At 42.6% G+C, this 12,464-nt stretch overlaps 1 protein-coding gene across 8 annotated transcripts in view; it reads left to right on the forward strand.

Annotated features, from left to right (window-relative positions):
* Positions 1-12,102, forward strand: part of RARS2 (arginyl-tRNA synthetase 2, mitochondrial) — a 29,879-nt gene extending 17,777 nt beyond the window's left edge. For 5 of the 8 annotated variants that reach the window (XM_039725607.1, XM_039725647.1, XM_039725628.1 and 2 more), the window contains 8 exons: positions 3,118-3,194; positions 4,484-4,608; positions 6,403-6,470; positions 6,570-6,679; positions 7,721-7,816; positions 9,596-9,670; positions 10,595-10,658; positions 11,958-12,044. In XM_039725607.1, the coding sequence (XP_039581541.1) occupies positions 3,118-3,194; positions 4,484-4,608; positions 6,403-6,470; positions 6,570-6,679; positions 7,721-7,816; positions 9,596-9,670; positions 10,595-10,658; positions 11,958-12,044 (702 nt within the window). Of the gene's footprint in view, positions 1-3,117; positions 3,195-4,483; positions 4,609-6,402; positions 6,471-6,569; positions 6,680-7,720; positions 7,817-9,595; positions 9,671-10,594; positions 10,659-11,957 lie in introns of all 8 variants that reach the window. The other 3 variants (XM_039725618.1, XM_039725598.1, XM_039725622.1) reach the window with 3 other exon arrangements.
* Positions 12,103-12,464: the final 362 nt, after the last annotated feature.

Here is a 12,464-nt window from a genome sequence, read left to right on the forward strand (position 1 = left end):
TTTGTCACTCTGAGGGTGCTGAGGCACAGGAACAGGTTACCCAGAGAAGCTGTGGATGCCTCATCCCTGGAAGTGTTCAAGGCCAGGTTGGATGGTGCTCTGAGCTGTGGGAGATGCCCTTTCCCACAGCAGGGGGGTTGGAACAAGGTGATCTAAGGTGCCTTCCAACCCAAGCCTTTCTATGATTTTATGAAAATTAGCTCTGGAGTTAGTGTCTACTCATTGCAATTAGTTTGAAAGGAACTCCTACTTGATTTGACATTTTATTTTCCTTATAGATGTTGTAATTAATAATTAAACGAACCAGAAAAAGCTGTTACTATTATAAAGGGTTTTAAAATGTTAATTTGGAAATTAATGGTATAAAATGAATCTAAGTCTACTCTGAAGTCCTGATATCTTATCTGAAATGTACATTTTTATGGCTTTGAACAATGCCTTAGTTTCATTATGTAGAAAGTGCAGATAAAGTACTACTTAATCAACCTGAATGAAGCAGTTGTAGACAGGGAATCTTTTTGTATTTATTGGTTTCATTGTTTTGTTTTGTCACAATTCTAGCAGTATCAATAATGGATATGAATAGCTGGACTATGTCCTTACTTGCCTGAAACTGTTTTTGAACTTGTATTAGCAAGAAAACAGCATGTGATGCTTTTAAATCTTCTTTTTCTCAGATTTAGAAAAAAACATTACCAAAGCCATATTCTTTTATATGAAGTCCAGAATTAGTAACATGTGGAAAAAATCTGTATTTGGTAATGTCCTTGTACCTTCTCTGTACAGCTTTTTCAACAGTCAATATAATGTGACATATAACAAGATGCAGGGAGAGAGATCAGTAAGCCAAACATTAAATACACAGTTTAAAGTGAAACTTCTAGTTATACTACGTTCCTCCTTTTAGCTTCAGTCTTCAGGAAGTTTTCTGTAGCTTGCCATTCTTACATGTTGTCACAGAACAGGGAGTTTTTGGTTATTCTGGGGGAAGTTGTTTGGTTTTGGTGCGTGGTTTTCTGCCCCTGCTGGCTGGAACAGTGAGTTCATCAGCATCAAAGGGCAGTGTGGCTGTGAAAGTGCAATGCTTCAGATGTTAAGGATGCTTCCTGTCTGGTTCATGTGGGTGGGCAATTATTTGTGTTTGTTCCAGGAGGTAGCAAGGACCAAGGGAGAAAGAACAATTTAAATAAAATAGTTGGGTGTCCACTTGGTACAAATTGAGATGTCAGCTGAACTTTCAGCTAGTGGCAGGAGCAAACACAGGCACAAGAGTCTTGAGCAGACTGCTGCTGTAGCTGAACTCCTGCCACTGTTCAGTTCCTTGCCTGGCCTTCCTGGTCTCCTTCAAGTCCAAAGAGATGCACAGCCAGACTGTGATGTGACTTGTCTCCATCACAGCCAGTGTCTTGTCCACGTGGGAAATGACAGGTTAGCCTGTCCTGTCCTCTCAGCCCTGCTCAGGTTGTATGGGTTTCAGAGGACATGGTTAGTATTTTTATAATTTCTGACTTTCTGAGGGCTGAGAAAGTGGGTCATAAAATAAAAGAGCAAAACAAACTCTTAGAAGACTCTTGTGGGACAGACAGCCTGGTGAGGGAGCTGCCAGCCTTGCTGAGCTTTGCTGCTGATTTGTGGCACTGTTTCGTAGTGAGTTAGGACTTTACTCAGTGTTACCAGAGGCAGGAGGACTTCATGGGATTAAATGAGAATGCTAATGATTTTAGTCTTTAATAATTAAATACAAACGTATTTCAGAATGCTGATCTTGTTACAAGAAATTATTTAGAGACTCTGGAGTCTTATTTCACAAGATCATCTTATTTTCATCAGATCAACTTCTAAAGAAGAACATTAAATTGGTTTACTACTTGTAATGCTGTAAATCTGTGCATTCACCAAGTTTAGGTTTAAAAAAAATCTTACTTATTTCATAAAAAGGCAGTGGTACGAGCCAAATATTCAAAACATCTTAAAACGTGTGGCATGGTATGAAAGAGGTACTAGGATTCCACTGAATGTTGCACTCAAGAAGGAGATGAAAATGCTTTTAGATATGAAGAATTAGATATAATCCATGCTGGCAGACTGCAGACTTCTGCCTTAAAGCCAGCCACTGAATGAGTTAGGTCTGGCTTTGTGGAGAGATGCACCTCATCTCTAAGGTGCATGGAAAAGGACTTGGAAAGCCTTGTTTGAAGCACCAGCCACTGCTGACCTTTTATCAGCCTTGCTTGTGAGTCAGCATGGAGAGGTGATTCCCAGGAGCAGAGCAGGTTATGAGGAACTAGGAGAGAGGAGGCAGGTGCTTATAGAGTGGTAGTTGAGAAGGAACACAAGATAAGCATTTCACTCCTTGTCCCAGAACAGCAAACAAATGAGAAATAGTGATTATTTGGTTATCTCTGCACTGTTTTTTAAGGAGGGACAAAAAGGAGTCTGAGTGAGGCAGTCAAAACAACTAGGTAGGAAAATGAACCTCATAGCAGCAGCTGTAGCTAGAAACACGTATGAAGGCTGTTAAACATAACATGCAATCAGAAATAACTTCAGTTTGTAGGAGAGTGTAACTGAAAGTGGAAGAGAGCACAAGATGCAACATTGTTATGAAATTGTGATCATTTATACATTTTTTGAATTACGTACCTGCCTTATGATGTAAAACTACAAGTCATGCTGCAGACAATAGGAACTGGTGGGTTCTGGAGGCAGACAGCCAAAGAGGAGTTCTGTTCCTAAGCCACAGGACCCTTGGAGTTTGGTGATATAACCCAGGGGTATAACAAGAGCAGCAAGGTTCTGAAGTGAAAACAGATGTTTTGTTTGATGGGCAGCTCTCAGATTGTGAGAAACTAAAGAACATTAAGGTTTCCTTTCATTTCATGTCTTTGCCTTCATGACCTGAGAATAATAATTTCTGAAAAGGTAGATTTCTTTTTCTAACATAATTCAAAATCCCATTGCTTTAGATTCCAGCTGTCACAATTTTCAAGTCTTGCTTGTCTTCATGGGTCTTAATTTCGCTTGCAATGACTTACTGGCACTGTGGTATTGTGTGTTAAAAGCTACTCCTTATCAGACTTGTAGTGTTTTCTGATATGCATCAATTCTATTCCTTAGACAGATAAAAGCCAAAGTAATCACTTTCAACATTTATTCCAAATACTGAAGCTCATGGGTTATGACTGGGCAGAAAGGTATGTACTTAAAATTTGTAATTATATTTTGGTTTTGGTGGTTAATTTCTTTTTCCTCAAGAACATATTATATATGTACATTGAAACTTCAGCTGAGTGTTCTTTTGAGGAGACTTTCCTGCTGGTGCCCATCCACCACCATGCTATAGCATACATCATGTAGGCATTTTGGATGAAACTAAGCTCCAAGTTGGGATGCTGGTGTGCAAGTAATGGAGTCCAGAGTACAAGCAGACATTTTGCCTCTGGAACCCAAAAAGTACTGGTCCAGCAGAGAAACAAACCCTCAGAATTATGTGCAATGTGGGCCTCAGGTCCTTATCAGCAGCCTTTTCATTCTGTGTGTCCACTCCTGCTGGTCTGATTTATTTGTGGATGAGAATCATTGCTGTGTGTTTAGGATGTGAAAAACAGCCCTGTCTCTCATTTAACAGGTTTTTCATAACTGCCTGATGTGGAAAAGAGAAGCAATTTTTAAGAGACTTTGTGGCATAGCTTCTGGGATATTGTGTGGTCACATATTAAATTATTACCTCTTAAAGTATTTTATTTTAGCAGAGATCAGAATCTGAATCTGAATCATGCTTCAGGCTTGAAGTATCTATTGCAGGGAAGTGTATCCCTGCTGTTATTCAGTGTAATTACCAATCTTGTTAGCAATCTGAGCAAAGGTCAGTAATGGATCTCCAGACTAAATCATATTCCTCTCTGCCAGACTGCATGTCTTTTATGGTTACATATAGGGTTTTAGCCTTCAGGAATACTAACCTGCCTCCTTTCACAGTGCTTAAAGTTGTGCTAAAATTACCTTAGATTCTGAATCAAGAATATCACAAGCAGAAACAGTGAATGCTTTATTATTAGCAATGATTAATTATACTGTTAGCCTAATGTGGCCACAATAGAATTATTATGACTCCTTTTCTAATTATATTAAGAGATCTCTGTTGCCACAGTAATTTGATCTGTCTACATCCTGCCTCTCCTCAATTTATTGCAAATTATTGCATTGAGGCCTCTGTACTAAAGCTAGTAGCAAGAGATTCCTGAGAGCACACAAATGACCAGGCTATCATAACTCTGATCATCATTTTCCCATTATATAATAAGTATGGGGCTTGGTTGCTGAAATGAGAGTTACTGATTATATCACTGAGCTTCCCACGTTGGAGTGTTATTTATTCAGCTGTTATTGCTGTTTCCTGGTAGAAAATCCAGCTCTGAAAAAAACACTACAAACGTTTCTCTCGATTGAAATATAATTTTGGTCCTGCTGCTTCTCAACACAGGTGCCAGCATGTGTCTTTTGGTCTAGTTCAAGGTATGAAGACTCGGAGAGGAGAAGTAATTTTTCTGGAAGATGTTTTAAATGAAGTTCGCTCAAGGATGTTACAAAACATGACTGCCACAAAAAGTTAGCTATTTCAGGTCTTATTAGCTTCTTTTGATGTTCTGTGTTGATCACATTGTGTCATCTTTTCTGCCCGTCACTTCTCCCTGTGTTGCATTAATCACAGTAATATGCTCTTTTTCTTTCTTTTTGTACTAACCATAATATAAACAACATTACAATAATTCTTTGCAATTCTGTGAACTCCCCTAAATTGCAGATTTGTGAATTCTAACATTCAGTGAAACTATTTTATCGTGCACTGAGAAGGAAGTACCTGTCTTTGGGAACAACAATTGTTTTTTTTTCTGGAGGGACAAATTAATCAGTAGTAGATCTGGGGCTGGAGTTCAGGGATCAGTGAGATTTCATCCAAAGGATTTATAGCTCTGACAGTTTTCTCTGGCAAGAGCAACTCTTGCTTGCCTGCCTCTGCTGCCTTGTCACCGTGCCCGAGTGCTATTACAATTCTTTGCAATTCTGTGAACTCCCCTAAATTGCAGATTTGTGAATTCTAACATTCAGTGAAACTATTTTATCGTGCACTGAGAAGGAAGTACCTGTCTTTGGGAACAACAATTGTTTTTTTTTCTGGAGGGACAAATTAATCAGTAGTAGATCTGGGGCTGGAGTTCAGGGATCAGTGAGATTTCATCCAAAGGATTTATAGCTCTGACAGTTTTCTCTGGCAAGAGCAACTCTTGCTTGCCTGCCTCTGCTGCCTTGTCACCGTGCCCGAGTGCCAGGAGGTCACTGCCCTGCCCCAGATTGTGCTGAAGGGGGGGTTTGCCTGCACCTCACAGGGCTGTGGCTCCAGGATCGTTTCCTCCTGATGCACTACAGATCCAAGCAGTTCCCAGTGAAATGCTGCCCCCTCTTGTGCTCTCTGGAGTTAGGTGCTGGATTGAGCCAACGATCTGATCAGTTTAAGTAGTATGCATCTTCCTTGCTCTGTCTCCTCAGCTTTTTTGGAACAGATGATTGCCCTTGTAAAATGGACAAGGAGGTGGTGTCCCTGCACGTGGCAGGGGGTTTGGACTGGCTTAAGTAGTATGCATCTTCTTTGCTCTGTCTCCTCAGCTTTTTGGAACAGATGATTTCCCTTGTAAAATGGACAAGGAGGTGGTGTCCCTGCACGTGGCAGGGGGTTTGGACTGGATGATCTTTAAAGGTCTCTTCAAACCCAAAGCATTCCATGATTCTCCCAGTTCAGATTCCCTCAGTATAGTCAGTTTAGATATTTACAATGGATAGTGTGAATACTCCCTAAATGCACATCCAAATGGTCCATTAGCCATTGGAACAACTTTTTTTTGTTCAGTGATTCTCCCAGTTCAGATTCCCTCAGTAATAGTCAGTTTAGATATTTACAGTGGATGGTGTGAATACTCCCTAAATGCACATCCAGATGGTCCATTAGCCATTGGAACAACTTTTTTTTGTTCATGCATCTTGTGTCACTTGGAGCTTTGTATTAGTTTTTCAAAAAAATCTGCATTTCCCTTATCTTGGAGATTGCCTGTCATAATTATGAAAAGGAATTCAGTGTAGCCTGCACAGTCTGTTGTAATGGAGCCTTCTCACCTCAAAATCTGTGCTACACATACAAGGGGAAGTGGGAAAAAGCCCAAGTGAAACAGCTGTTTTCAGCTTTTAATAAAGATTTATATCCTGGACTCCTTGCTGCATGCATCCTGGCAATTTCCATATTGCTAGTTTACAGTTATGGAAGATCTGCTCTTTTATTGGCATCTCCAAGTCTGAGCAGGAGTCATTATGGTACTGCAGACTTAACGAGGTTTTTCTGTTTCTCTTCAGCAACCAAAGAGATCCAAGATCCTGTGGAGACAGCAGAGAAGGTTGGCCTTGCAGCACTCATAGTTCAGGTGAGTCTGAGCTGCCTCACGAGGTGTCTGCATTGTCTGTGAGAAGTTGCAAATTGAGATGAAGAACTGTGTCTGGGTGACATCAATTTGTTGTTCCAGGACTTCCGGGGCCTTCTGGCATCTGATTACCAGTTTAGCTGGGATCGAGCTCTCCAGAGTCGGGGAGACACGGGTGTGTTCTTGCAGTACACCCATGCCAGACTCCACAGGTAAGAGGAGCATTTCTGCACAGCACAGTCTGACATGAATTTTAACCTTATTAACTTACTGCTTTGCTGAGTAGTAGTGCTAACTCCTTAAATGTGACACATGTTCACATCTTCTGCAGAAGTGTGAGTTTAAGATAGAAATCATTGAGACTTTCCAGAAGAGCAGGCCAATTAAAATTAATTTTATACCTAATTTCCATGGAACTGAACTAACTGTTCATGTAGTTTCTCAGTCTAGGAATAGCTTCTCTGTGGTTGGTGTCACTGATGAGGAATGGTTGTCTAGAACTAAGGAAAGTGATGTGAAAGCCAAAATGCCCATACTTGTAAAACACACCACATCACAAACTTGGATGTTTTGGCAACCCTCAGTAACTAGTGGATTATTTTAAACATTATTTCCCACTTTTGATAGCCAAGATTAAAAAGAGATCCCTTCCTGTTGACTCAGGTCAAACACTTGACATGTTTAATTTTTTTAAAGAGTTTCAGAAGAGTCCAGGTTGAACAGTTGTATCAATTACACTGAATTGCCAGAGCAGACCTCAATATGTGTTTTCATGTAAGATTCCTTCCTGGGTGAGGCCAAAGGTGTGAAGCAGATTGATGTTGTGAGGCAATGGTAGCAGGACATGGTGTGCAGGGAGAATGATCCTGATCCCTTTCTCTGGTCTGTTCTTCTTGTGCTCCCTTGGATCAGGCTTGCACATTCTCTGGTCTGTTCTTCTTGTGCTCCCTTGTCATGTAGGCATTGGTGGTTCCAGGGTGCCCTTAGTGGGGGATTGACTACCTCCCTAGTCCTTTTAGCTTCTGGAGCTGTTGTCCATGCACATCTCTAATCCTCTTGATAACTGAATGGCCAGCACACATTTTAATTTTTTTTAAATCTTAGCTTGAAGTTAGCTAGTCTGTTTGTGTTCCATTCAGCTTGAGCAGAGCCTACCCTGTTTTCTTAAAAACACAGATTACTGTGTTTTTTTCATTCAGCATTGCTAAGAGACGGTTTTCATCCAATATTTGTTTCCCATTCTTATGTTTTAGTTTAGAACAGATGCATGGGAATGCAGAGCTAGCTGATGTGAATGTGGCATGCTTGCAAGAGCCAGATGCCATCTCTGTTCTTCAGCATCTTCTCAGGTTTGTCTAGTTTTCAAATACCATTTCCCTTAAAATAAATTCCTGGATATGCCACTGACCTATTGAGAGGGCACAGACTGCATGACTGTAAGAAAAAATGGCTTGTTTGAGGCAATGACTTGTCTTTTGTGCCACATGGATTGCAACATTTGAAATGGCTGTGGCTTTAGAAGCCATATGATGGAAAAGCAGTATTTGGAACATAGTCTGTGTACATGAGCCTCCTAATTATTTCTTGTCTTCACAAAAGTGTGCTCAGCTCTGTATAAGTATTAGCTGCAGATTTGCTTGGTCCCTCATGTTCTGTTTTTGTAATGTGAGGAAAGAGAGAGTTGGTGAGGAACCTGGAGTATGTGCATGCACATTTGGGGCTCAGCATCCTTCAGAGCTACTGAACATGCACAACTGGTACCTGTTAATAACAGTGGTGTTCTTCATTAATTCAGTCTTTCAGCTGAGCAGTTCCTGTTTCATTAGTTCATAGATGTGTATTTAAACCGTGGAGACAAGGGAGTTGTCAATGTTGCACAGCCTGTGATGGAGTCAGAAACTACCAAAGCTTTCAGAATTCCTACTGAGAATTCCTATATATTGCATTGCACACTGTGCAGTGTCAGCAAGAACTTTTTTGACCATACTAAGACCTTCCTGAGGCCATCTGTCTAAAATTAGGACTTCCAAAAGTCATGCCAGTGCCCCAGGTGGCTCCTTTGAGCTGCACATGTGGGCTGCAGAGCCCTAGCATTAAGTGGAGCAGCCTCCAGAGGCCTGCCTGCAGTCCATGGTTTGCTGCACACTCTCTTGAGCAGCAGCAGGAGCAGCCAGCTCTCAGCAGGACCACTAGTGTCTTATTTATGCAGTGCCATTGTATTTCACAGAAAACATGTGAGCTGTTCCTTGGGACTTTGTTATACTCTTACATGACTGCTGAGCTGTCGTTGTCATGGTGTGCTCCCCAGTTCTGCAGCATGTCTTAGAGTGGAAGATTCCATGGCAGTTCAGCTTGGACATGCTGGCAGGGATGGGCCTGGGAGCTGAGCAGAGATCAGCAAGTCCAGTCCCCACTTTGAATTTGAAATCTCTTCAGCCCTGGAGGTGTTGGTGCCTTCTATAAGGCTGTGAAAAAGGACAGCAAAACACATGAAGAAAAAACATAGCTGTCATGACTCCTGTACTGCCCTGTTTAATACTGTCTAACAAAGTCAAGTGTATTGTGTAAGTCATGTAGGATGACCCTGCTTGAGCAGGAAGGTTGGACCAGATCACCCTCTGTGGTCTCTTCCAACTTGAACCATTCTGTGTGATGCTGTATTCCAGGATTTCTTTTTCTAATGTTGCAAGATTCCTTTTATCTACTTAAAATTCTAAGCTGCATTTACTAAAGGCAGTGTCCTCTAAGGGACTATTCTGACTTTCTTGGTTATTTAACACATTTTTTTGCTCCTAGAAACGTACAATTAGTGTTGAGATGTAAAACCAGACACAATGTTCCAGGAACAAATATAGCTCTTGTGTTCTCTTTGCTATAGCCTGCCTCTCAGAGCTGTTTGCATGATGAGGAGCAGAAGCAATCTCCTTCAATAATAAGTGAACCAACAAACAAGGAAGGAATAATCAGTTGTGTGCTAATGTCTGCTTAGGTCTGCTTCAGAAAATTGGTTTTGCTAATTCTACAGCTGTGGTTGTGTGCTTGTTCTAACTTAAACAAGTCTGATGAGCCTTCTATCTGAGTACACCTTGTACCCTTCAGCAGCAAACAATCCTTTCCTTCCTTCACAGGTATGACGAGGTCCTGTACAGATCTTCTCAGGATCTGCAACCCAAGCACATTGTCAGCTACCTCCTCACACTGAGGTAAGGTGTCTGCTGATCCTGGCCGTGTCTCCAGTGAGGACAGGTCTTCCTGAGCTGGCTCTGCAGCCCTCACATCTGCACTGCTTTGAAGAGTAAAAATAGTGGGAAGATGTAAATTTGTGGCACAGTTTCCCTGAAGCAGGAAATATATAAAGTAGGACAGCAAATAATGTCATAAATACTTGAGATACAGGCTGGAGCCAGGAGCCTCCTGAGAAACTTAACAGCTTTTAAGAAAAAATAAGCATTTGGCTGAAACCCAGTATCTGAACCCAAAATCATGCTGGCCTAATGATGTCTCAAGGAGCAGATTTTAGCTGATAACATCCTCTCAATATCAACATTTCAGTCAGGAAATTTTATCCAAACTTTTAACCACTATCTCAGCCCATGAACAAAGCTTGTTATTAGTGTAAGTCATACTGTGTATCTGATTCCCAGAGGGATTGGACAGCACCACGAAATGCTGGTGCAGGCTTGGTGGAAGAAGCTGTAGAGCCTGTGTATGGGGAAGGCTTTTACAAGTTAAGGAAAATTGTGTAAAGAATCATGCAGCTTGGGAATGATAGGGTAGGCTCTCAAGGATCTTCCCAGAGCAGTCTTGAGACTGTTCTGTGGGTTTTTTGGGGGAAGGGAGGGTAGGGAGTGGGAAGGTATGTGTGAAGCAGGGAGATTATTTTGGGGTTATTTTAGGAGAATGAAATTGTCAGGGCATGCCATCAACACCATGCGGGTTACAGAGAGCCATGCCCTCCTCATCCAGGTGAAGAGGCTGTTGGAAATCAGCCCGCGGCATGCTGCACTTGTGGGTGGCTCTTCCAGTTCTGCTGCTTTCTGTAGCCCGCAGCGCTGCTGCGTTTGTCAAGCGACCTGCTCCTTCTCACCCTGCTCCTTCTCACGGCCTAGGAAGGATTTCCCTTTCAGCCACCTGGCAGCCGTGGCACACAAAACCCTCCCCGTGAAAGGCAGCGCCCCCGACGTGGCACAGGTGCGGCACAGCGGGCTGGGGGCGGCCTAGGAAGGATCCATCAGGGCTTTTCCGTGTCACCACTGGGGGAATACGAGCCCGCAGGCAGAGGAGCAAACAGCCAGGCTCTCCCGTGGGCGGAACCGCTTTGGGAAGGCAGGGATGGCTGTTCACAGCTGTGCCTTCCCGAAAGGGCTGCTCTGCTTCATCCTCCAAAAACACAACACTCCCTAAGGACAGCTGCTCCAGACCCAGTCAAACACCTTGTCGTCACCTTTCCTTCTAAATGTTTTAAGAGTAAACATTTGAGCATTTAACTTGCTCGTTGACTTTTGGTGGTTTCCTTTAGTGGTTATGTGGGAAGATAAAGAATTAGGAGAGAACTGAATCTGTCTCCTCCCTCTTGCCACCTACATATCCCAAGTTGTCGGTATTGCCTTTCTAGCTAAAGCACAGAAGCTGACAACTGTTAATGTGCCATTCCAAATAAATGCAAATTCTTTTTACTGATCTCCTAGGCAATGTCTGACCCCCTAATGACTCAGTAAATTATATATTAATTACATTGCCTCTCTTATTTTCTTTCATCTATTTCAAAAGGAATTACCTATTTGATTTTGGTAGGAAATCACATTTAAGTGGTGAGCTGGGCTGTGGGGGGAAAAACATCCAGTGGAATTGGTGGAGCTGCAGTCAGTATTGGAGCTTAGATACTGTAGGCATTAATTCCTTTGACTGCATCAAACTTCAAGGAAAACTTCCGTTCTTTATCCTGTAAATAAAAATATTTTTAAGTATCTTGCAATGTGACAGCTTTCAAGAGCTATGATTTTTGGAGCAAGCTTGATAGAGCCCTTCCCAAACAGCCAGCTGTGTAACAGCTGAGGAAGAGGCAGCCCATGGTTGCTTGACAGCCTGTCACCCAGGCACAGCGAGGGGAGGGAGTGCGGCGGTATCATCAGGTTGTACTAGCCCCTGGTGCATGAAAGATTTTCAGCTTTTAGTCATTGCATTCTTGTTCATGCATCTCTGCTTGCTCTGCCCCGAGGGCTGGGCTGGGCATTCCTTTCCACCTTCCTTTGTGTGACAAAGTGTCCCTCTGACAGTGCAGTGGGCTGCCAACAGCTGGTGTGAGTTCTGGCAGCATTGGTGTGTTCCTTAGTACTCAGGTTTTGTGTAGATCCGAGTCCCCGTGGGGGCCGAGGCTGCACAGGGCCAGGCTGCACATGGTGTTCTCACCTCGGCGTCTAACTGCTGTCCCAAGAACCACACCCTGTTCTCTAGCACTACCCTAAAATGACTTTTTTCCTTGTTTTGCAGGCACGGCTCTGTCTCTTCCACGCAGCACGCTCAGTTCTAGCCAACGGAATGAAACTTCTTGGCATAACACCTGTAACTCAAATGTAACAAGGCCATATCCAATGTCAAGTCATATCTCAGAGTAAAATTATTTTTTCCACAATAATATGAATCCTCTTCTGTGTGTCACTGCTGCTGCAGGCTGGAAACCCCATCTGCACTGGCAGGTTCTCCATCCTACTAGCAGGTGTGGCACAGGGGCAGGGGCCAGGCTATCACAGTCACTTTCTTCAGACATTTGGTGGCAGCAGTGTGCTTAAGACACGACCCAGAATTTCCCATAAAAGAGAACTGTGTATTTGCCATGTAAATATCACATCCTTTTAGTAGAGGAAGTGGTGTTAACTGTGCTGCCCTAAGCAAAGTTCTCCACTCCTGCGGTTGCCACTGTGTACCAAGGCCTAATGGCACAATGGCTTCAGGTTCTCTGTCTGCTGTAACAAAAGGAGTTACTCAGACCCTGCAGAG

The sequence above is a fragment of the Passer montanus genome, unplaced genomic scaffold, assembly GCF_014805655.1.
Source record: "Passer montanus isolate IOZ18808 unplaced genomic scaffold, ASM1480565v1 scaffold11, whole genome shotgun sequence".
Classification (NCBI taxonomy): domain Eukaryota; kingdom Metazoa; phylum Chordata; class Aves; order Passeriformes; family Passeridae; genus Passer; species Passer montanus.